Source organism: Salvia splendens, chromosome 16 (assembly GCF_004379255.2).
Source record: "Salvia splendens isolate huo1 chromosome 16, SspV2, whole genome shotgun sequence".
NCBI lineage: Eukaryota > Viridiplantae > Streptophyta > Magnoliopsida > Lamiales > Lamiaceae > Salvia > Salvia splendens.
The window spans coordinates 17,441,426-17,467,486 of record NC_056047.1 but is presented as its reverse complement, the minus strand read 5'-3'; the positions used below and the strand labels follow the sequence as shown (position 1 = coordinate 17,467,486).

Genomic DNA, 26,061 nt, shown 5'->3' with positions numbered 1-26,061 from the left:
TAGCTTCTATGGAATTTGCGAGGGGAGTGTGGAGTGCTGAAATGGAAGAGAGGCGGAAATGAGTTGTAATATATATTCTCCAATTTTAGGGTTGGGTATTGTGGTATTTGATTTACAGCAAGCCAAACACACGATATAAATCATTTGTGCTTTATATATTGCAAACCAAACAGCTGTTTTGGAATAACCCAACTTCTGATTTGTGACTTTTTTATCTAGCCTCTCCTTATCTACCCTAAACCCTAGACAACCTTTTTGTTTTGCTTTATTAGTTGAATGAGAGAACTCAGAAGTGAGATGTGAGTATAACATCAAGTAGCAATATTGGCACAAGTAGCACACAACATGGTGCTAAATTTACGACACAATGCATTCACGCAACACCAAGATGCAAAGCACACTAACAGTGTAGTAGGTTACACTTGCAACGCAACGGGACAACGTTTTTCCTTTTATCTCTACTCTGAAAATGAATCACTGGAATTTGAAAGGAGTTGGCAAAGAACTGAAAAAAAAACAGATTTGCGGATTGAGTTTGATAAACGATTGGATCTATTCAGAGCTTTTAATAATCTTCTCCTCCTTCCTCGTCCTCTTCCACATCTTCTGAAGCCACTTCCTCGTAGTCCCTTTCAAGGGCAGCAAGATCCTCGCGTGCTTCTGAGAATTCACCTTCCTCCATACCTTCACCCACATACCAGTGCACAAATGCTCGCTTGGAATACATAAGATCGAATTTGTGGTTGATCCGGGAGAAAACTTCAGCTACAGCTGTGTTGTTGCTGATCATGCACACTGCGCGCTTCACCTGTGCAAGATCACCCCCTGGCACCACTGTCGGTGCCTGGTAATTGATGCCGCATTTGAAACCAGTTGGGCACCTGCAAACATCGAGTGTTGTTTTTTGACTGACTTTTAGCAAAAATCACCCATCACCGTTAAGAGCAACACAAATCTTAATCATTTGCAAAATTTAATCTAGGAAATTACCAGTCAACAAATTGAATTGTCCTCTTTGTTTTGATAGTAGCAACAGCAGCATTAACATCTTTTGGAACAACATCGCCACGATACATCAAGCAACATGCCATGTACTTCCCATGTCGTGGATCACACTTGGCCATCATACTTGAAGGTTCAAATACTGCATTTGTGATCTCAGGAACAGATATCTGCTCATGGTAAGCTTTAGCTGCTGAAATTACCGGTGCATAAGAGGAAAGCATGAAATGAATACGAGGGTAAGGCACAAGATTGGTTTGAAACTCAGTGATGTCCACATTAATGGCTCCATCAAACCGCAAGGAAGTGGTCAGGGATGAGATAACTTGTGAGATCAAGCGGTTTAGGTTTGTATAAGATGGCCTGTCAATGTCCAAGGATCTCCTGCAAATATCATATATAGCTTCATTGTCCAAAAGCACCACAACATCTGTATGTTCTAGAAGGGAGTGAGTGGACAAAACGCTGTTATAAGGCTCTACCACTGCAGTAGAAACCTGGAAGCACGAGGATAATTATGTCAGTCCAATCTTAAAGAATCTGTTGGGGTATAAATGCATCGGTATCAGCTTGTAATTAAAATTAATGATAACCATCAAAGGAAACAACAATTGCATGAGTGATCAATGATGCAAAATTCCAATCACAAACATTTTGGTAAATAAGTCAAGACGAATAACCTGGGGAGATGGGAATATACTAAAGCCTAGTTTCGATTTTTTGCCGTAATCTACAGACAAACGCTCAAGTAGCAGGGACCCCAGGCCAGAGCCAGTTCCACCACCAACAGCATTGAACACCAGAAAGCCCTGCAATCCAGTGCAGTTGTCTGCCAGCTTCCGCACTCGATCAAGGCATAGATCAATGATGTCTTTACCAACTGCAGTAATAGTGTTTTACAAACATATTTAACAAAAACCACAGCAGAGTTGGGCTTAAAAAACACTAGATAAAAATTAATGAAACAAAATGCTACCAGTGTAATGTCCTCTAGCAAAGTTATTTGCCGCATCCTCCTTTCCAGAAATGAGCTGCTCGGGGTGAAAGAGTTGTCTATACGTCCCAGTCCTAACTTCGTCGATAACAGTGGGTTCGAGATCAACAAAAATAGCACGAGGCACGTGCTTGCCACCACGCGTTTCACTGAAGAAGGTGTTGAAGGAATCGTTTGCGACTCCAACAGAAGTGTCACTGCACGTTAAGAGCAACAATTTCATCACATAACAAAATTAAAAAAAAAACAGAGACAATCGCATTACACCAAAACAAAGTACTAGTAGAATACAGAGAATTACGAACAGGATTAAAAAACGAAGATCGCGTTGAACATCGTACTCCAATAACGTCAACTTACCATTGATCACATTCATAATGCAATTTAAGACGTAATAGACCTAAGCAAACAGTAACAACAACGATCATTCTCCACAGCGTGAGATGCAAGTTCATGAAGGAAATTACCGCATACAAGCAAGTATTCAAGCCGAGGCAAAAGCATGAGAAGCGAACTCTCCGAAATAAAATAAACAATTAATCCGATCATTAACGATGCCGAAAACAGAGATTTGAGGATCTAAGAATTACGAAGCGGCAAAAATCATTAACTCGCAGCATGTAAAATAAAATAAAGTAGAGAAACAAGTAAAATAAGAAACCTAGGCATCATTCCATCGGGCTGGATGCCGTGTTCGAGGCAATAAAGCTCCCAGCAAGAGTTCCCGACCTGAATTCCGGCTTGACCGATGTGTATGCTTATGATCTCTCTCATCTCTCTTCGATAAGGATTCTCGCCTGCTCGTGGAGAGCCTTTCGATTAGGTGCGGAGAGAAGAGAGAGAATTCTGTTACAGTTGTGGAAGAGAAGGAGAAATGAAATGCAGTGAGTCTACCTTGGTGGAGAGAGGGAAAGAGGGAGAGAGAGGGGATTTTTGTCAAATGTGATGAAGGGAGGTGGGGACCACAGGTTTTAGTGGGCCAATACAGCTGGCCGTCGTGTGCTGTGCTGTGCTGTTATCGTCACTTCTACAACTGCACTATCGAATTTGGATATTATCACAATTTTATTATTATTAATATTACTACTATTATTATTTGCAGGCTGGCCTGCCCGATTTAATTATTTATTTATAGAAATTGTATCAATTTTATGAACTAAAGTTGGGCCGGTTGGCGATTAAAACAAAAAATATAATATATAACTGTCCCACATCGGTGTCAAGAGAAAATTGAAACTAGTATATAAGTCTCATGGGCCCATCCTCCTATCACCAATTGGTTTTAGGATGGAACCCATGGATTTCTATCATGGTATCAGAGCGGGTCGCCGACTGTGGGTCATATTTAACTGACCCAGCAGTATATCTGGGCTGAAACCGAAAAAAATAACTGACCCAGCAGTATAACTGGGCTGAAAATTTGGACCAAGTGGTCCCAAAAAAAATTGAACCGATTGTCCAATCGATTAGAAAAAAAAAGTCCAACCCCTCCAAGGTTCACCTAATTGAACCGATTGTCCAATCGATTAGAAAAAAAAAGTCGGTTCACCTAATTGAACCGATTGTCCAATCGATTAGAAAAAAAAAGTCCAACCCGGTTTGAGGGAGGGTGTTGGCAATTGAAACTAAAAATATAATATATAACTGTCCCACATTGATGTCAAGAGAAAACTGAAACTAGTATAAATTGAACCGATTGTCCAATCGATTAGAAAAAAAGTTGTGTTGGCAATTGAAACTAAAAATATAATATATAACTGTCCCACATTAATGTCAAGAGAAAACTAAAACTAGTATAAATTGAACCGATTGTCCAATCGATTAGAAAAAAAAAGTCCAACCCCTCCAAGGTTCACCTTGAAGGGTTTGAGGGAGGGTGTTGGCAATTGAAACTAAAAATATAATATATAACTGTCCCACATTGATGTCAAGAGAAAACTGAAACTAGTATATAAGTCTCATGGACCCCTCCTCCTATTACCAATTGGTTTTAGGATGGAACCCATGGATTTCTATAAGGGCCGACAATAATAGATAGGTGAATTATTAGTTAATATGTTGCCACTGTAAAATAAGAGTCATTGTTGCATTTAATAATATATAAAATAATGCAGGGTACCAAAAGGAATCTATTCAAGTTTTCAGGAATATATAAAAGTTACTATCATTATTTCAAATTGATATAAAAAATGCTATATATAAATAATATAAAAGTTATCATTATTTCAGATTGATTTTAAGAAAATTGTAGGAGTATATAAATAATACAGAGTAGTATAAAATATTTCATTTGTGATTAGTGTAACACATGATGTACAAAATATTTAATAATACTAACGTGAATTAATAATGAATCTTTTTATAACAACGTAAAATAATGTTAAAACTTACTATAGTATTAGAGCATCCCCAATAGCGGATTTCCCGGCAGACGTCCGACTGAAGTGTCGGGTGTCCGCGCGGGACGCCCGCCATTAAACCTGAGAGACGCGGATGCGGACGTCCGCTGCGGACACCGTATATCCGTCGACGTCCCGATTTTTTATTTATTTTTAAAAAAAACTCTATAAATACGGCTTGTTGAACTTCATTTCATTCGCATCACTTGTTTTAACGAGCTTCTCTCTATATACTTTCATTTCGTTTGAAGATAAATGGAATAACACGATAGTGATTCCCCTGCCACGAGCGAGTCACAAACGCCGACGTTTCCCGTTAGAGTAGGGGGAAACGCGGACCGAATTGCACCGATGTCCGGGATGATGCCCGGAATGACGCCGATGATGCCCCAACCCCAAATGATGGGGATGATGCAGGGGGTACTACAATATGTACCCCCTTGGTATGCAGGGATGAGTGGGATGATGCCCCAAATGCCCGGAGTGAGTGCCGCGATGACGGGGGCGGTGCCCCAAATACCCGAGATGGGTGGGATGATGCCCCAAATGCCCGGGATGATGCATGGCATGTCTGTCGCTGCGGGGGAGCAGACAGGGGGTCCCTCAATCACCTGGGGACAATGTTTATCGCCCCCACATGGATTTATTGTCGAGTGATTACTCCCAGAGTACTCCTCTGGAGACTCAGTTCACCGGCAACGAGACTTTCTCTTTGGATGAGTTGGGACTATCTCCGGTCAGGGAGTCTCCCACTGAGATGCAACTGGCGGCAGGGAGGACGCGGAAGCAGGGTAGAGGGAAGGGCAAGGGCACTACCTCGTCCTCAAGTGCGGGGAACGAGGGTGGGGCTGGGGCCGAGGGGGTGGGGGAGGAAGCCGACGGGAGAAAGAGGACTGTCTGGAGCATAGGGGAGTGCGTCGCGCTGGTGAAGGCCTGGGTCGATGTAGTTGAGGATCCCTACATCGGGGCTAACCAGCACATCGACAGAATGTGGTGGCGCATTAGCCAAAGCTACCTCCAATTCAAACCGCCGGGTGGGAAGCCTCACGATGGAGAGCAATGCCGGAAACAGTGGGAGCGGCTGAGGAGACAACTCAGCTGATTTGCATGCATCTACCAAAACAACCTCCGCACGGCAACCAGCGGCATGTCCGCCGATGATGTGAAGCTTCTGTCTCACGAGCAGTACCCCGACAGTTTATTGGGTTTCGAGGAATTCAAATATTGAGAGGTCTATCTTGTGGTGCAGACTTCCGCCAAGTTTAGTACGGGTGTTGAAGCTGGCTGGCCGAAGCGGACGAAGATCAATGCCTCCTGGGAGTGCTGCAGCAGTGCCGATTCCCACGAACTCCCTGATTCCGAGGTAGAGTTCCCGACCCCTCAATCGTCTTCCCGCCGCCAGCGCCCGGTTGGGCAAAAGACCGCGATGCGGATGGCTAGGGGAAGCACCAGCGGGTCCCCCGAGGTCCAATCGACAACTCCTTCCCAGTTCGATCCCGAGCTCCCCTCACTCGCCCGCATGTAACAACATTAGAGACTGATAGACAGCATGGACAAGTGGCATGCCGCGACTAACCCATTATACAAGTTGATGCTGAAGGATGTCATCGACAGTTTGCGGCCCGATTTGGGGATGCCACCCCTGCCTGTGAGTGACGCCGGGGCTGGAGGCGAGGACGACGAGGAGTGAGACGGGGGCCATATTTGTTGAAGCTTGAGGTTGTTTTTTTAACTATCCATTTTTTTAATAATTATGTATATTTTTTGTTTTAAATAAAGTGGTTGCATTTTCTCTGTATTCGTGTCGAAATTTTAATTCCGTAAATTGTTTAATTTGGTGAATTTGTGAATTTTTATTATTGTAGATGTCCGTCGGGATGTCTTTGGGGATGTCCGCCATTGTGCAGTGAGATGTCCTTATGAGATGACAGGGGGTTTTTTAGGAAGTACGTCGGGTGTCCGCGTGGGACATCCGCACCATTGCGGATGTTATTAGTATATTATTCATGCAGACCAAAAGTTGACGTCTCAAACACAATTGACAAAATGTAACGCGAACAAAACCTTTTGTATAGTACTAGTACTACTATTTATGCTTTCAAACTTTTTGTACCAATTGATAGAAAATAAAATACATAAAATAAAAGATTGGAATAGTCGTAAAGATATACTTGTTCTTGTTCAATTCTAATATATCCAACTCTTTATATAAAGTTCAATTATAGAACATTAATAAGGAAAGCAAATAATCTACTCCATTTATGATTCAATTATCAATAATTGATCTAATTGATTTCTTCATTTCTTAAATAGACTCTAATTGTAGTTTGTTGATCTCACATATTTTCTCATTCCAATATCAACATTAAATAATAATTAAAGTATAAAACATTTTGTGTGAATAATATACTTAGTTGTGATTACTAATTTTTGGTTTATGAAACAATATTATTTTCGTGAATGAGATGGTATGAGTAATATGAGGTAATTACATTATCGGAACTAAATATTTTTTTTTATTTATTTCTATTGTTATAAAAAGCTTGAAGTTTATATAAATACTAATACAATACGCATTCAGTTCCGTTACAACTGAAACGTTTATTTTGAGAAAATAAAATAAAGTAGAAAAGTCAAGAGACACATGAGCTACAAAATATGGAATAAAAATTAAACTTATTGTACCAATATACAATAATAATAAAATATTTTATAGCAAAATATAATAATGATGAAACTAGTTATACTCACCAAACATGAAATAATAGTGGAAGTTTTTTTAACTCAACATAAATAAAGAGTTAACAACATTTAAAAATAGATGACAAAATATATCAAAGAAAATGCAAATTAAACCTTTTACATTATTAATGCAAATTTTAATATTTGAATACTAATACCAGCATGAAACGATGAATAAATAATAATTAACCCTAATATGGTTGGGCTTCTATAATCAATTCCGCATAAAATGATTGGGCTCCTTATAATTGGGCTCCTACTTTATACTAGTGGCCCGTTATATTCTAGTTACTTAGTCATTGGCCCATTTTTACTCACTTCTATTTAGTTAATGAGCTATCAAATAAATAAACACATTTAACTTCTTAAAATGGCAGCCAATAAATTGTGTTTCTTTGCCTAAACTATATGGCTGCATTCCAGTTGAGCTACCAATGATCCAAGTTATATAACTTGTTAGTTCATAGAAAAATGTACTACTATATTTCTTTATTCATAAAAAATAGATTTATTTTCTCATTTTTATTCGTCCACCAAAATTATTCATATACAAAAAAAATAAAAAATCTTGTCTTTGTTGTTCTTTTATTATCTCTCTCCACTCATAAGACTATTTTTTCTTGACGAATATATGTATATATATTTAGGCTGTGATGTTGTGACTCTCGACAAAATTAACTTGTGATACGGATTGTGGAAAATTTTAGTGTTATTGGTATAAGTTTTTTTAGGTGAGTTATTATTTGACCACTCCGTGGAATAAATACAACACAAATATTTGTAATTGATTAATTGTATATATATAACAATCAATTTACGAGAGAAAGAAAAAGAAAAAGATATTGGAGAAGACTATTTTTCTATACCATCATAAAAAGTAGATCGATTTTTTATTCATTTATGTATGAATATTAAAGTTTGGAGAGTGTAGTTGTACACGTAACATGGTGAGCGTGGTTAGGTGTGGCGTGGTCCATCGCTATTTAATCGCACCACGTCCGCCACTTTGCAACCCCTCATTTTCTATACTCTTTTTTTTTTCTTTCTCAATAACCATCTATTCCAATCAATTAATGTTAGTATTAATTTCTCATAATCTTACCTCAATACAAGAAAATTTATCTTATTTTACAGTCAAATTCAATTACATTTTCGAAACACTATCAATCAGTAAAACATAAATTAAATATCTCAAATTGGAAAATGTGAATTCTCATATAGGAGAATACAAAATATATTCTTCATGGAACATAACTATTGTCGGTTAAGAAAGAGAATGGATAGATCCCAAATTGGATTTTATGCATAATTGCATATCAAAAGAATCAAGTTGGAAGAGAGAAAATAATAGAAAAATACTAATAGAAAAAAAATTTAAAAAGTAAATGTAATATCTTTTATAGAATAAATTAAAAAGGGGAGTATGACATTTATTTTGAAATATAGGGATTATTAATTTAACTAACTTAACATGTGTACTTTTAACAATAAAATGTTCTAGAACGAGATTAGTACGTGTAATACATGTTGGAATTGTTATTGGTTACTATACTACTCTCTAGTAGGAGTAGCAAAATAGGTGAAGCGTGAAGGTGAAGGTGAAGGTGAAGGTGAAGGTGAAGGTGAAGTTAGTTTAATTAAAATGATTAATGCATTGATGATATATTGATATGTATGTACGACCTTCACATCAAACCTATGGCAAATAATAAATTATTATTATATTCGAAAGAAAATAAAGAAATATCTAGAGAAGAGTAAGCAGGAGGTTAATTGGGGGTGGGGTGGGTCCCATGCAACATCTACATCTCCAATATTTTGGAGAATATATGAAAAATAAAAATAGAAAATTCCACGATTCATCTCTCCAATTGCAAATAGACGAATTAGCTCTCTCTCACTCGTAGTCGTAGTAGCAATTAGCAATCCAAAATCGAATTCCCCCACCGCACTCAACTACTATATCCAAATCAATTCAATTCAATTCAATTCAATTCTGTTCTGTTTTGTTCTACGCAGTTGAATTTAATGGATGTTGAAGATGAGTGGGAGCTCCTCTCCGACGACGGCTACCTCGAGATCAGTCACGACGCCGACAAGCAAATTTACACCCGCAACCCTTCCGGCGCGGCGGTTCTCCACATGAACTACTTCATCTGCCCTCCGCCGCCTCAATTTGTCGAAACTACTGCCAATCATCCCCTCCTCCACGATCCTGATCGCGATCAGCCGATTCAGATCAGTATCGAGCCCGATCAGGACCCGATCTCGCAGGTTTTCTTCAAAAAAATAAAGGAGCCTGAATTTGTCGACATGAAAGTGGAATCGCCGAAGCCGAGCAGATTCGAAGCGAAGGAAGATCCTTGCAAATTCGATGTGGAAATGGCGATCCAGGACGAGAAGGACGATGGCGCCAACGCGTGGAAGCGGGGCTTGAGCGGGATCGGGGCTATCTGCTCGTTTGGAGTGGCGGCGGCGGCAACTTTCTGCATCATCGTCTTCAGCAACAAACATCCACACCGCAATCACAAGCTCCATTTCCGGATTTATACCGACGACAAGGTTAGGATGTGCGGATTAAATTGATTTTTTGCAATTTTTTTCTGCGGTGAAGACTGTTTATCACTCCGTCGGTTGCTGCAGAGAATAATGAAGGTGAAAGGGGCGATTGCGGCGGTGAGTGGAGTTTCGATAAGCAGAGCACGGATCACTGTGGGTGGCTACTATGATGCAGCTCTTTGATCAGGAATGTGAAGGGAATGAATCGATGTTTGATAAATAAACGGTGCACTCTTTGTTCATCGTTATCAATCAATGTTTCTTGTGCTAAATTCGGTATATCAACCACAGTTATTAATTATTACTATTACTATTATTATTATTATTGTGATTGTACAAGATATATTTAATAATTTTAATTTGCCGTAATATAATGGAGTTAGATATATTATGCTATTGATGGTTAGCTTGCGTTAGCATTAGTATATTTATCAACAATCACCTCCATTTAGTAAATTAGCACTTTTTTTTTGTTTTTGTTCAGATTCAAATATTTTTACACTGTTATTGATTTTATAAATTACATTAAAAATAAAAAAAATTTGGTTGTAATATTAGTACTTTATTTGTATTTATATAAAGAATAGAATGAAATTTAATTTGTGGTTAATTTTGAAATTTTAAATATCAAAATACAAATATGAAGAAATGGATTAAGTCGTAAACCAAGCGACGACAATATTAGATTCCTAGTGAATAGTGAATACAAAACAAATATTCCGCAATTTAATGGGCAAGACCAAGAACGGTGGTGAAGTAATTAGGGATAAATAAAATATTAGTAGTAAATGGTATAGACAAGCTCTAAATCATTTTTAATTTATCAAATTCGTCATTTTTGGGAAGCTGTGACCCCATATAAAGTTCATAGTTTTTCCCAACTTCAAAGTTGGTGAAGAAAAATTCATATTCCGGAGAATTGCATGATATTAGGCGCCGATGACCCGCAATGACAATTGGATTTGCATATATTTAAATATGGTACTATGAAAGAGATGGATAGAGAGAATTCACATTTGTTGTGACTAATCTGAAACGTGAAACATAAAGATTTATAGAGAAAAGAAAAAGCGGAATTTTGATCATAAGAGCAAAATCCTCATCCACCCGAACTAATTACTAAATCACTAATAATGCTATGAAACATGAATTTTGATCACAAAAGCATTCCAAAGGGGTAGCGGCCGAGGGTCCCGGAGCCATTGCCTCCGTCAACGCCCCACCAGCCGCTGCCGTGTATTGGACGGACAATGCCGCCACCACCACAGCTGCCAACACAACAACCTTTTCATCTTCATCGCCATCTTGATTATTCTTGTTAATACTACTACTACTACTACTTTTTTTATTTTTTTATTTTTTTTTGCTAATAAGAGAATGCGAGCATGTTTAGGTTATATATATCCATTGGGGGTAGTGAGTGACTGAGTGGTGGCCGTTGCTTTGCTCCGCCCTTGAATTTGTTAAAGGAGTGAGAAAAATAGGAACTGTCATACATGTGTCGCCGATTCGATTCCTTTGCCTCATACCAGCCAAAATTGAAGTGGTCAATATAATTATAATTATTCAATTTCAGCTTACTTATACGTTAATTTCACGCTTTCAACTAGGATAATTAATGTGATCTAATTATTTTTAACCTTTTCTAGTTTAGCTATGTCAGTTTAACCATACAAATCAAGAAAACAACTAATGTACATGCACCAAACACTAACAGGCCTCCTAAATCCAATGATTGTGTATGTTTTTCCAATTTCAATTCAGCACATGATTAAACATCTTATTCATTTTGCTAATTTACTTGAAAAAGATGGTATGGCATGCATGGTGGTGGATTGACTGGAATTACAAGAGATACACAATATCGGGCGTAATACAACCCAAGAAGGAAGAACTAAAAACTGAAAATTACAATGAAATCGAAACTGTAAACTGGAAATAAAACTTAGCCGAGTCGAGGAGGCCTCTTTCCGCAAGAAGAGATACGCCCCGGTAGTGCTCTCGGTTTGGCGTGTCGTCCCCAAAGATAAAACGGCTACGTCTCTGGTGAAGCAGCACCGCAATCAACAAAGCTCCGGCGAACTGGAAGAGGAGAGGACAGAGCTTCGGGAAGAAAGACAATGCAGAGAGAGTATGATGCTTGTGAGTATGTGAATGTTATTCTTTTTTTTAATGCAAGGAATGACTAGCCTATTTATAGGCTTGGTCCACTGCGGGGGTCAACTCAGCCTTGATGGCTGTCATCATGGCTCATCATGGCAGGCCTGTAACCGCCGACCGTTACGAGTTTGAAAGCTGGAGTGGTCGACGTTGAATCTAGACGCTGTACATGCCTAATTCAACCGTCACATGTGGACTTCGTGAATTGATCAAGACACTGATCAAGCCATCGCTCAAGGCGCAGCAGGCCGAGTTGATCAGGCTGCTGATCAAGGCGCAGCATGTCGAGTTGATCAGGCTGATGCCCGAAACTGAGGTGGTCAAAAACATTAAGTCTGGATCCAGGGACAAGCCTAAGAACCAAGCCCAAAGACCAAGACCAAGGGCGCGGGTGCGGCTCGGATCGACGTGCGTGTGCGCGCGTGTGGGCTCTTTCACCCATCTTAGTCCACGATAATTACTAAGTGTAATTAGTCACTTAATAAATACACATTTAAAGATGTGTCTCATCTCCTATGTGGGATAATTAACACTAGTTAATTACTCCATACACTTTCAACTCATAGCTTTATCAAAAGCTACAATGTGACCAACTTTAATCCACTATTTCTTGCTCACCGGGAATCGGATTTGAGAAAGTGAGTATACTACGGTCATCTACGCGGAACGTAGATCGACGCTATATCATTTAATTCTCCAAAATTAAATGTCTCGTCACATTTATTATTGATCAAAAACTTCATTGACCAGACATCTTAAAATCAAGATTCCAACAATGCAGCGATCAAGAGGCAGGGTGGGGGGTGAGTCAGACTTCTGGCAGCTTGAAGCATTTCTACTATCAGTGTCTTCACATCCCTAGTCCAAAACATTAATACACAATTATATTCATAATAACTGAAATTTGAGATAAACGTCAGCTTCCAAATTTACTCATCATATCAAAATTATCACTGAATCCCAATGTAATAGTACTAGTAAGCAACTAAGTGAAATATGTAGCACGTCTTGTAATAAAAGGAATCCGGAGCTTGAAAATGTTGCCTTGACAGCCTACAAAGGAAAGATAGTACATTCACAAACTCTACTATGAATAATGAAGATAACTTCCAGAGTAAAAGCGAAAAGGTATAGAGAACAATTTATTGACCAAATACAACCTTCACGTTAAAACCCAGACTGTCTATGTCCAACATGTCCGCGAATTCCACCTGAAAAATGGACTGGTTTCTAAGTTGCAAACTCTCAGGATCTCAAATATGTGTCGTAACGCCCCACTTTCTGAACCCTAATTTTCGAACCATGAAATTTTTGAATTTAATGCTTTTAACGCCGTGAAGTATGCAAATTAAATGATGAGTGAATTAATTGCTTGATTTCTATGTGACCTAATTTTGTTTTGGAGTTGAGATGTGGGTGGAATAGTCAATCGTGTTGAATTGTGACGTGGCTATTTGAATAATTGATGCGGGGTGAAATATATTGTGGTGAATTATTTTTTTCTAAGGGTGAGTGAGATTAAATAGGATCATCAATAATTACCTTGCCCATTTTATTTGAAATTTTCGACCACTCCTATTTATTGGAGAGTGATTCTAATTTCCTTGGATTTAATTATTTGTTTGGGATAATTATCCAAATTAAATCCAAAGCCAATTATTCTTTATTTTCTTCATGAGGAAAGTCGACCCCCCATGCTTGCCCCATGGAGATTTCGAAAATCTCCTAATTGTGGAGAGGATGAATTATTCATTATGCTAATTGATCCCCTATTTATTCCCTCCCATGAATAAATTCAAATATCCTAGCAAATATTGCCTTATCTTGTTCAATTAAAGATTTGAAATTTATTTCCTTGTGGAAGAAGCATTATTCACGCCACTTCCCTATTTTTTTATTGAGAGAATTATTATTTTATTATGCTCCGTAATATTTTATTCTACTCCGTGAAATACCAAATAAAATCATTGGCTAATTAAATAGCCAAGATTTCAAAATCTCTCCACCAAATTCACGCCAATTCCCACTCCCTCATATCTTCCCCAAATCTTTATTTAATTGTGGGATATTTTATTCCTAACTCTATAAATAAGAGATTAAACCAAACACTAACCCTAGCCCCCACAATTTCACACGCCTACTCCCTCTCTCACACGCCCATTCTCTCTTCCCCACTCCTCCCACACTTGTTCTTCTACTCTACTCAAGATCCTTTCGATTAGCCAAGAGTTTGTTGAAGAATCAAGAGTTATATTCGTTTCTACCGATTGTTTCGTTCAAGAAAGGTACAATCAAACCTCTATTCTTCATTCCTCTCCATCTAAACATTCCTTGACTCCCTCATGCATGTAGAGAGTGTAGGAAATTCAAATCTAAGGGTTTAATCGGTGGGAATTTGTGTTTGTATGCGTGTATGCTTCTTGAACGTAATTGTATGATGAATTTAAATGAATCTTTGGTGAATGATGTGTGATGTTATGAAAGCATGAGGGTGATGACTCTTTTAAGCATGTTTGTGTGTTCAAAGCATGAGAAGATTGTGTTTGAATGAATAGGGATAAAACCCTAATTCGGATTTAAAAGCATGAAAAAAAACTGTGAGTTCGGACAGTAGGTTCCGACACGTATTTGACCGACCAAATGAACTCCGTTTCGATCGATTCTTTTTCTTGAGTACACTTCATGATGTCTTCTGTGTTGTGTGTGAATTTCAACCCTTCTGGATAAAAGATGAATTTGTGGCGAATTTTTGAAGTTGACTGCGCAATTCTTTTAGAAAATATTTCCTCGACCAGTAGGTTACGTTTTCTATCTGACCAACCAAAAAGGGGTATTTTGATATGAAATTTAAACTGGAAGTTATTTGATGAGTCTACTGTATTGTGGTAAAGGTTTAGCCCCAACGGGAGTCGGGTGAATTTTTAATGATTTTTATAAAATGGTTGCGCAGTGCCGCCGGATTTCTATCTTTACAAAAATAACTGTATTGTTATGTTATAAGTGATATACATGATTTATATATGGATTAAAGAACCACTCTATGATGAAGTGATGTGTTAATCAAAGTTGTATGCTATGATGCGATTTCCATATGTTGATGGGGAAAAGGGAACCGTCGGGGACATGCATAATATTAAGTCAATGTTTGTGACTAATTGGTAATACCTTATCTAAAGGTGAAAATTCGTGCGCGAAGCGTGATATCAAAGGGAAAACGATACTTGAAATCGAAACGGTCGAGGTGGGCTCTCTTTTAAATAAGGACGATGTCCTAAATGCTTTATTGATGAAAATTTCTATGATTATCATGCCGTGATTTGTTTTAACTCGCCTATCTGATGTGGCTTTTTGCCACTGTTATATAAATCGAATTCGGGTCCTCGTAGGGCCGCAAACCCTACGAGGATTAGTGTACACCTATGGTAGATCGTGTGCTAGCGTACGGGCTGGCCGATCTAGTGACCTGGTTTGCGGCCGCATTCCTTGTCATGTATTGGCAGATATGGTTGACGTCTATGGGAAAATGACTGCGCAGTTGCTATTTTGATCAATGGAAAATATTTTGGGTGCCTCAGGCCTTTCTAAAGTAAAACCCCGATGGTTACTTACGTATGGCATGATAACATATACTCTTATTTGAAAATATTTTCGACATGAGCCACTGAGTATTTTCATAAGTATTCAGCCCTGCATGTGTTTTCTCTATGTGCAAGTTGAGCGGCGACGAGCGGTTGGTGGTGTTGAGCAGAATTAATAAAATAATATTGCTATTTTGAAACTCCGAGTGTCGTTGTGTCTTCACACATGACTTCACTCTTCTCTTGGATGTTTCCGCTGTGATAATTTCTTTACTTATTCTTATTTAACTATGAAACTGTTTGTTGGGATGTTTGAAAACTTATTATCTTTTGAATAAATGCTAAACCTTTAGTCTTTTTATTTATTAAACTTAAATTCTTGGTCAGACTTTTATTGAAACCCTAGTCTTTTATGTCTGTTCATTAAGTCATTTTAATCACAATCGCCCACTTTTATTAACCCTAAAGGGCGGTCGTGACATGTGTTGATGGCATTCATTAGGACATGTCACCACCGAAGTTCGCAGACCAGTTCGTAATTCAGGGAGAAACAACTCTAAAGATAATTAAACCTTAATGAATCCTAATAAATCATAACACATGCATAATACAGTTGCACCAACAACTTCAGAACTATCAAATGCAGAAGCAGCATAGCCATAAAGCAACACCAGTACGCAGTATTACCGGAACAGAGGTAGAGTGCTGGACTATCAGCTTTGTCTCAGCTGCATGATCTTTATTCATGTGGGACTGCAACAAATATATGAATCTAGTAGCATTCAGAGAAGATCGAGATCCCAGCCAAAGAATGACTTAAATTTGTTACCACTGATATTGCTGGTTATACCGTTATAGGCTTTGAGAATTGATATACTGGATCCACTTTTGCTGTTCTGAATACTGCAAGTACTCACACAGCAGAATTCCACCAATCAACAATAACAAATCAGGTGAATTCTAACATAAAAATAATCTTGTATGAAAAGCTCAAAATTGTTCTCTTCAATTATAGCTGAGTAGCAACACACAAACCTCCCCGATCCTAATAAAGTTGTTGCAACTCCCGATACATATCTAACTGCTGGAATCTTGTTTTAAGATGTCCGGTCAATGAAGTTTGACCAATAATAAATGTGATGAGACATTTAATTTTAGAGAATTAAATGATATAGCGTCGATCTACGTTCCGCGTAGATGACCGTAGTATATTCACTTGCTTAAATCCGATTCCCGGTGAGTAAGAAATAGTGGATTAAAGTTGGTCACATTGTAGCTTTTGATAAAGCTAGGAGTTGAAAGTGTAGGGAGTAATTAACTAGTGTTAATTATCTCACATAGGAGATGAGACACATCTTTAAATGTGTATTTATTAAGTGACTTATTACACTTAGTAATTATCGTGGACTAAGATGGGTGAAATAGCCCACACGCGCGCCGAGCCGAGCCATTGCCCTTGGTCTTTGGATCTTGGGCTTGTCCCTGGATCCAGACTTAATGTTTTGGACCACCTAAGTTGCTAGAGGGAATGAGTTTGAAATCCACAAACTAAAGAAGTATCATAGTGGTAACCCAACCATGATGACTGGAGATCCCAAGAACTTGGTTCAAAGGGACAACTAAGCTATGAGAGTTCATGAGAAACACTCAACTATATCTATTCCCTAGAGAGCAATAGAGTGTTGGAAAACTTGCCTAGTGGTGAGGCTAAGTCTATGACTTTTAATGACTCCTAAGGATCTCGAGGAAATTGAGTTCTCAAGGAGACCGAGTAGGACAAGATACTCGATTAGGAATCACCTATATAAGTGTGAAGTGATGCCGCTTCAAATAACACACTTATGAATCCAAAGTGGTGTCCAAGGCCGCAAAGGACACAAAACATGAGAACGGATGAGGTTGGAGTGTTTAAGCGTTAACACCATTATCTCGGTGCACGCCGTGGGGGATTAGTTCAAAGCATCGCGCTACTAAGCCGCATGTGTATCCGATGGTGTCGACTATGGAGGGTTCAAAGCCAACAACTACCTATCCTTATGCTTATATACCTCGTGAGGGTTGAGCTTGTGTCTGCATGCATATGCATTTGGCTATTTCCACTCATGTGGGGGATTGTTGGAATCTTGTTTTAAGATGTCCAGTCAATGAAGTTTGACAAATAATAAATATGACGAGACATTTAATTTTGGAGAATTAAATGATATAGCATCGATCGACGTTCCACGTAGATGACCGTAGTATATTCACTTTCTTAAATCCGATTCCCGGTGAGTAAGAAATAGTGGATTAAAATTGGTCACATTGTAGCTTTTGATAAAGCTAGGAGTTGAAAGTGTAGGGAGTAATTAACTAGTGTTAATTATCCCACATAGGAGATGAGACACATCTTTAAATGTGTATTTATTAAGTGACTTATTATACTTAGTAATTATCGTGGACAAAGATGGGTGAAAGAGCCCACACGCCCGCACACGCGCCTAGCCGAGCCCGTGCCCGTGCCCTTGGTCTTGGTCTTGGACTTGGATCTTGGTCTTTGGGTGGTCTTTGGGCTTGGTTCTTGGGCTTGTCCCTGGATCCAAACTTAATGTTTTGGACAACCTAAGTTTTGGGCAGCAGCCTGATCAACTTGACATGCTGTGCCTTGATCAGCAGTTTGATCAACTCGGCCTGCTGCGCCTTGAGCGATGGCTTCAGTAGCCCGATCAACTTGACCTGCTGCGCCTTGAGCGATGGCTTGATCAGCGTCTTGATCAAGTCGAAGTCCACATGTGACGGTTGAACTAGGGCGTGTACAACGTCTAGATTCAAAGTCGACCACTCCAGCTTTCAAACTCGTAACGGCCGGCGGTTACAGCCCCGCCTTAATGAGCCATGATGACAGCCATCAAGGCTGGGTTAACCCCTGCAGTGGACCAAGCCTATAAATAGGCTAGTCATTCCTTGCATTAGGAATAGAGCACAATCAGAACAACATACTCACAAGCATCATACTCTCTGCATAGTCTTTCTTTCCGAAGCTCTGCCCTCTCCTCCATCCAGTGCTGCTTCATCAGAGACGTAGCCATTTTATCTTTGGGGACGACACGCCAAACCGAGAGCACTACCGGGGCGTATCTCGTCTTGCGAAAAGAAGACTCCTCGACTCGGCTAAACGCTTTTACGCTTTTACAGTTTCGATTTCATTATAATTTTCAGTTTTAGTTCTTCCTTCCTTCTTGGGTTGTATTACGCCCAGTATTGTTTATCTCTTGTAATTCCAGCATTATCCCCAACACTAACAACTTTAGGTTCAATCCGCAGAAATTGGAAGTCACCAAAGTCGACCTTCATAATATAATTGTAACAATATTGTCAATTTCAGGACAAAAAAGCTTTTTGAGAAAGTTAAGCCAGCCTTACCCAGAAAGCTTCAGGATGTCTAGCCAAATATGCACTACGGATAGCTTCCTTTTTCCGTTTCAGCAACCTGTATTGATCACAGTTAGGCGAATAATTGCTCGAATAGTATAAACTCGAAACTATGGCAGACGTGATGCTTTTCGTACAGGGAGGGCATCACCGTGCCCTACAATAACTAGCTAGGTCAGTCCTATCCTCAGGATCTTTCGACACAAGCAACGGGGGCTTGCTAAAAGGTCATGTCCTGCAAAGGTTAGCAATGTCTTTAGATGGAAGCTTGGCAATATTCACGCAAGTCATGTCTAAAATTTTATTTACCATTAGAAGGGGCTCAAATGTGTCCTACAATAGCCCCGCGAACACACCACCGGTATGAAAAGTTGGTAATGTTAGTTGAGTATCCAGTTCTCCAATTGATTTATTCAACAGTAGACTTTGGCCTGGAATCCACGCTTGACTCTCCTTATATACGCTTAGTTGTTCGACGAGAGCTATATTCACGATTCACCTAATAGTCTACTCATCTCGTTAGTTGTTCGATATGAATGAGTAGTGAATAGTTTCCTTCTTGGTAGAAGGCGATAGAGGCAAGACTTGAGTGAGAGGGTATATATATATAATGTAATATTTCAAGTAAAAGGGATAAGTAAGGAGATACATACTTGCCACTAATTGCTAGAGTTCTTTCCATGTCTTATTGTTAAAAACTACTCATGCGTTCGTTAAAACTTGTAAGTAGTCCCTTTGATAGAGTATATTAAATTATTGTTAAAAACTACTCATGCATTTGTCAAAAAATAGTCCCATACTCCCATTGATACACATTTTAGTGTGAAATTGACGTATTACAAAAAAAAAAAAGAGAGAGAGATAAAGCGGCGGGTATGGAATGATGATTCCATTTCATTAAAAAAAGTGATTAATAAATTAGATATAAACTTTTTTATTATAAGACTAATTTTCATGAAAGATTGAAACTATTTTTATGGAGTGTTAAATCTAATTGGCGTATCAAATACAAGCTGCTAAAGTGCGTTGTTTAAGAAATCATGCGACGATAATAGTTACATTTCGTAAAGCCTAGTAGTTTCGGCCCATGTTATATAAAGGAGAAATAAAGAAAGAAAAAAACAAACAAAAGGCTTCATTCATATTCTTCATCCCATCTAGGGTTGCTTTACTGCTCTACTATTCTGAGTGTGAGATCGAGCTACCCCATTTCATTTTTCAAATTCCAAACGAAAATGGTAGGTTTCTCGATGCAGCCCTATGGCATACAGTCCATGCTCAAGGAGGGCCATCGCCATCTCTCCGGCCTCGACGAAGCCGTCATTAAGAACATCGACGCTTGCAAGCAGCTTGCCGTCATCACTCGCACCTCCCTCGGCCCCAATGGTATCTCTACCTCTCAAATCATTCTCTATTTCTTCACTATATCGGTTACCGTTGATTTTTTTTTGAAATAATGAAGCTTCTCTTATTTGAATTTGTGTTACCTCATTAACTTGTGTGCTTGCAGTAGCCTGAGCTTCTCTTATATGAATTTAAACCCTAATCCCTACATTTTGATCAATTGCTGTACGAGTAGGCAAGTACTGATTACTGCGAGCTTTGTTTAGAAAAACTAACAACTACTAGATTTCTAATACTAAGGATAAAATCAGGTGTTTTAAGCTTTTCATGATTTTATGAGTTCAAGGTCACCAACACTAGCTTAACGTTTGGTCCTGTTTGGGAACTTAGGAATAAGATACATTTGGATCTGATATAGTTTGTTTTATTTGTTATTTCTATGCCAGTTATAGAGATCTCCCGACTTTGTTACGACCTGATACTGATCTTGTATCTGTTTCCCCGGAGAAACTTCGTCAAATACAATCTTTGTTGAATTCACTAGTGAAACTATGATGACCAGGGACTATAGTGTTTCTTTAATTAACATTTCTATTACTCCCAATTGGAGATCTAATTGGAATCTTTTATTTATCATATTAGGACTGCTCGTAAACTCATTAGTCTTTGTGATATTTGAAGTCTTCATCCATTTTCTACTAATGTATACCCTTTTTCGGTTAAGGTATGAATAAGATGGTTATCAATCATTTGGATAAGCTTTTTGTCACAAATGATGCTGCAACAATTGTAAATGAGCTGGAGGTTCAGCATCCTGCAGCCAAGCTTTTGGTTTTAGCTGGGAAAGCACAGCAAGAAGAAATTGGGGATGGAGCCAATTTGACTGTTTCTTTTGCTGGGGAGCTTCTCCAAAATGCTGAAGAACTTATTAGGATGGGACTGCATCCAAGTGAGATCATTGTTGGATACACAAAGGCAATTAATAAGGTGTGACATTGCTGATCTCTTTTCACTGATAGTGAAGAATATTTTGTGGCTTTTAAGTTGATGGTATCATGTTTTTGCAGACCATTGAGGTACTCGAGGAAATGGTTGAAAAAGGTTCTGAAAATATGAATGTGAGAGACAAAGATGAAGTAATTACACGAATGAGATCCTCAGTGGCAAGTAAACAATTCGGACAAGAAGAGAAGTTATGCTCTCTCATTGCTGAGGTAAATAAATCTGAGGTTTCTACTGTTTCATGCAATGATATAGTAAAGTTTCATAGTATTTCTTAACCAAGAAGAGCTTTCCTTGAAGTCTAGTATGCAGTTTTAAGTCAACTTTTTACTTCTCTTTATGGAAACCCTTTTGCTTTAGGCTTGTATACAAGTTTGCCCCAAGAACCCTGCAAATTTCAATGTGGATAATGTACGAGTTGCAAAGCTATTGGGCGGAGGTTTGAATAATTCTCTAGTAGTCAGGGGCTTGGTGTTGAAAAGTGATGCAGTGGGAACTATAAAGAGATTGGAAAATGCCAAGGTATCTGTTGTCTACAAGTCTGATTTGTTTAGAGCTTTCTGGATTTCATTGTATAGCCCACACACATTACAATGATCCATTGCAATAATTTGTTAGGTTGCAGTTTTTGTTGGGGGTGTTGATACAACTGCAACTGAAACAAAAGGAACTGTTCTTATTCATAGTGCTGACCAGGTATCCCTCAAGAACTTCTCTCTCTGGTCAATTTTATTAGGAATTTGCTCAACGCATGCCCTTTCGCCTTATAAATTGTTTTTGGTACTTGTTGATTATGTGATATACCCTGAGTAGTTGCCTGCACTATGAATTGGCTATCTGAGTGTGAAACTGAGAACCAAGCATCAGTTTCCTTTCAACGTTTTCCGTATTTAATCATTGGTCTTAATGACATTCACCTTCTATAAGGTTTTGAATCAGTTCTTACTAACAGTTTCTAACTTTATCTCCTTATTGACATCTGCTTTCATGGAACCAAATTTTGAAGTCTTATTGCATGAAGAGCATGGTTGTTCTGCTTATAGTTGATTTATATCTATGATTTATCACATGGTTAAATGTGTTACAGCTTGAGAATTATGCAAAGACTGAAGAAGCTAAGGTTGAGGAGCTTATCAAAGCAGTTGCAGATTCAGGTGCAAAGGTCATTGTTAGTGGGGCAGCTGTTGGGGAAATGGCATTGCATTTTTGCGAGCGCTATAAGTAAAGCCTCAATCCTTCTCAGTAAACTGTTTCTTCCTGGTGTTTTGTCCACATTACATATTGTCACGAATGATCTTTTATACCTTCTTTTTGTTGGATTATCGGCATGTGTAACTGAATACACAAATTATGGTTTTGCAGGCTCATGGTGTTAAAGATCAGCTCCAAATTTGAACTACGGCGATTTTGTCGCACCACTGGTGCAGTTGCTCTTGTAAGCATTGCCGATATAAGAGAACATTGTGCATGCTCTTTTTGGTGGTTCTGACATTGTGTGTTTCTCCATGGGCAGTTAAAGCTAAGTCAGCCAAATCCAGATGATCTTGGATATGTTGATTCTGTTTCAGTGGAGGAGATAGGCGGGGCAAGAGTATGTGAACTAGATTGTGGCCCTCTTACTTTTAACCCCCAGTTCTGTTTACTCACTCTCCACACTGTCGTATAGGTTACAGTTGTAAAAAATGAGCAAGGCGGAAATTCTGTTTCCACTGTTGTGCTGCGAGGGAGCACTGATAGCATATTGGATGATCTAGAAAGAGCGGTCGATGATGGCGTGAATTCATACAAGGTACTTTTCATACAAACGTTTTGGAGTTTTACCAATTGGTCGCCTTTTCTTTTATTCTGCCATCAGAGAATGAGAAATTGTCATTTTCTTGTATTTTAGTTCCATTTCATATTATGTTGATCAAAATATCTCAACATAGTTTTTATGCTATTATCCACCAGGCTATGTGCAGGGATAGTCGGACAGTACCTGGAGCAGCAGCTACTGAGATTGAATTAGCTAAAAGACTGAAAGAATTTTCTTTAAAAGAAACAGGGTATTTTTCTAATTAGATTCTCAGTTAATGTTTTTGCTAAAATGTATATTTTCTCTGGGAATTTGTTTAACATGAAGCCATTTCCGTTCAGGTTGGATCAGTATGCAATAGCAAAATTTGCTGAAAGTTTTGAAATGATCCCTAAGACACTGGCTGAAAATGCTGGGCTCAATGCTATTGAAATCATATCATCTTTGTATGCTGAGCATGCATCTGGTAACACCAAAGTCGGCATTGATTTGGAGGAAGGTGCCTGCAAGGATGTGTCTACCATGAAAATATGGGATCTCTACATCACCAAGTAAGCTGCCTTTTCCAAGAGAGAACAAATGTTACCATTTTGGGTTACGGCTCTTAACTTTTCTTCTGTAATATCCCATAGCAAAACATATTGTGTAGCGTGTGAATCAGGTAATACACAATCAAAGCATATTTTGGAGAAGAAATTAAATTATGTCTTTGTGCAGGTTCTTTGCTCTAAAGTACGCTGCAGATGCTGCCTGTACCGTCCTGCGTGTGGATCAGGTAAATACACTATCCGTAATTGTTTCTTTATTTTGTAGGGTGTCAACATGTTACATAAGTTTTTTTTTTTTTTTTCAGATCATTATGGCGAAACCGGCCGGTGGTCCAAGGCCGCCTGCCCAAGGAGCTATGGATGAAGATTAAGTTGGTGGTGACAATATATATAGTTGGTAGATGTATTTCTGTATTGCGGACTGATGCATTTTAGAAATGTTGTTACTGTGAGATGTTTATTTGTGTTTGGATGGGGAAATTTTTGGAGAGCATTATTTTTTTTAACTGTATTCATCTTGGGGGAATGGTGGAAACACTTTTTCAGTGTTAATTGGGAAGTTAATTTTATTTTGTATAGATGCTATTAGATGTAGAGACCAGGTACAAACTTCGCAAATTCCTCCTAATAAGGTCCTCAAAGAGGAAAGAGTAAAACCATAAGTGATTATGAAACAAATTATCAGTATGGCTCCATTTATAGGGGATGCCCAAGGTAGAAGGTATAAACATGGGAGTCTCGCTATTGCCTATCTTAATTGATTGGCGACCTCTATCCAGTGATACCCTAAAAATGAATAGAGATTTTGCCTCTAGGACGAGGTTTTGGAGGAGGTTTATTTCGTCACAAGCTTGGAGCATGGAGGTTTGATTCTAGGACGTTTTGATATTCCTGGCAATTGCCGCTCTAGAATTTCAAGTCAGTTGTGGTTTGTCATATGCACCTGAATTTTTGTCGCATTTTGCGTATAGCTTTATTAGAAGAGTTCATGTTTTATAAACCCCTACGGCGAGTCTAAGTAGTCAGTTAATTGCTTCATGATATTACATGTTTCTTATGTTCGTTAGTTTCTCTCTTCGAGCACTCCTCGGTATTATACCAAAAACATAATTTAACACAATCTCTATACTAACAAAAAAGTATAAATAGAAACTCCTATAGAATATTGATTGGAGATTTAAGCAGTCACGTAATTATTGATTTTATTAAAGAAATTAACTAGCAATCTACTACAATTTAATCTGCATAGCAACTTCAGTTGTAGTATTATAAAATAATCTAAGAATTTGTGATTTTATTCAAAGTTGATCTATTGTGGGGTAAATACATTCTACATACAAAATGTTTAACCATTGTTTCAATTTAATACAAAAAGTTTTACGTTTACGTATTTCATACAAAAAATTTATTTAGTGTTCCAAATTGATACATTCCGTCAAATCCCTCTAACACCGTTACTTCTCTTCCTATTCAATCCCATCCATTTTATTATTAGAACAAACTCTTCCTTAAGGAAAACATGGGTCATTATAATTAATCACAATAATTAACTATGGTTGACAACCGTCATTTATACCAATACAAATTCGACAATACACTTCTTATAACATTTGCACCTTATGATACGCAAATGATTGGAGTCAATATATTCAGAAAATTATCATTCACATAATTACAAAATTCATTAAATTTGCTCTATTATATATATTGAATTTATGTAATTATAAGTTTATAACATTGCAATAAATCTCTTTATAATTAGCATATATACTTGCATATTATATTGTTCCGTGAATTTTTTTTTTGTGAACACACGGTACACATGCAATTAGAAATTTGTTAAAATTTGTGTAAACTTACCATTAATTAAGTATACTACTTCCGCATCATGTCTCATGCTACTCGTACTTTTCTTTTTCAGTCCGTTGCAAACTACTTGCACTATTTCTATTTCAAGTATAAATTAGGGTATTTAATTAAGATATTAGAATTAATTAAGTATTCTATTATTAAATGTTTGCTTATTACATTTAAAATATTAATTTAATTACACTTATTACTCAATCATTGATTTACGATCCAGAAATAAAAGTGCGAGTAGCAGGGGTGGAGAAATTATAATTTATACAAAAATTTAATCTCAAAAGCTATATAAAATTCAATAATTTTGAGTTAATTTTAAATTTAGAGTTACATGATTATTGAATTTTTGATATATGATTATTGGATTTCTAATATATGTTAATTGAATTCTTAGTATATGTTATTTAATTTCTAATGATATGATAAATTGATTGATTTTGTAATATATATATACTGACTTTATTACAATATTTATTGAAAAAGAAAAGTATTAGGATTATGTTTGTAATCTCGATGCTCAGTTGAGATATATAGCCGTTAAGAAAGTGGGGCCCCCTTCCCCCTATAATCAATCCAGTTTCATCACCGCCCACTAATAATTCCAGTTTTTGACATTGGATTAGTAGTAATTGTTTTTTGTCTTTATTCCGATAGATTGAATTAAAGT

The 26,061-nt window shown here is 37.9% G+C and overlaps 3 protein-coding genes across 3 annotated transcripts; 2 read left to right on the top strand and 1 right to left on the bottom strand.

Annotated features, from left to right (window-relative positions):
• Positions 1 to 324: 324 nt before the first annotated feature.
• On the bottom strand, positions 325 to 2,911 carry LOC121771879 (tubulin alpha-5 chain-like). Its single transcript, XM_042168768.1, has 5 exons — positions 2,658 to 2,911; positions 1,979 to 2,193; positions 1,683 to 1,882; positions 991 to 1,499; positions 325 to 881 (listed from the first exon to the last, which is right to left on the bottom strand). The coding sequence occupies exons 1-5, from the start codon at positions 2,768 to 2,770 to the stop codon at positions 566 to 568; spliced, it is 1,353 nt and encodes a 450-aa protein (XP_042024702.1). The 5' UTR covers positions 2,771 to 2,911; the 3' UTR covers positions 325 to 565.
• A 6,061-nt stretch (positions 2,912 to 8,972) lies between these two features.
• On the top strand, positions 8,973 to 10,092 carry LOC121769882. The gene is made up of 2 exons (XM_042166646.1): positions 8,973 to 9,699; positions 9,781 to 10,092. The coding sequence occupies exons 1-2, from the start codon at positions 9,166 to 9,168 to the stop codon at positions 9,877 to 9,879; spliced, it is 633 nt and encodes a 210-aa protein (XP_042022580.1). The 5' UTR covers positions 8,973 to 9,165; the 3' UTR covers positions 9,880 to 10,092.
• A 9,870-nt stretch (positions 10,093 to 19,962) lies between these two features.
• LOC121772087 (T-complex protein 1 subunit theta) lies at positions 19,963 to 24,109 on the top strand. The gene is made up of 13 exons (XM_042169054.1): positions 19,963 to 20,228; positions 20,911 to 21,173; positions 21,254 to 21,400; positions 21,549 to 21,710; positions 21,807 to 21,884; positions 22,276 to 22,409; positions 22,551 to 22,623; positions 22,702 to 22,779; positions 22,855 to 22,977; positions 23,139 to 23,233; positions 23,325 to 23,534; positions 23,701 to 23,758; positions 23,837 to 24,109. The coding sequence occupies exons 1-13, from the start codon at positions 20,078 to 20,080 to the stop codon at positions 23,900 to 23,902; spliced, it is 1,638 nt and encodes a 545-aa protein (XP_042024988.1). The 5' UTR covers positions 19,963 to 20,077; the 3' UTR covers positions 23,903 to 24,109.
• Positions 24,110 to 26,061: the final 1,952 nt, after the last annotated feature.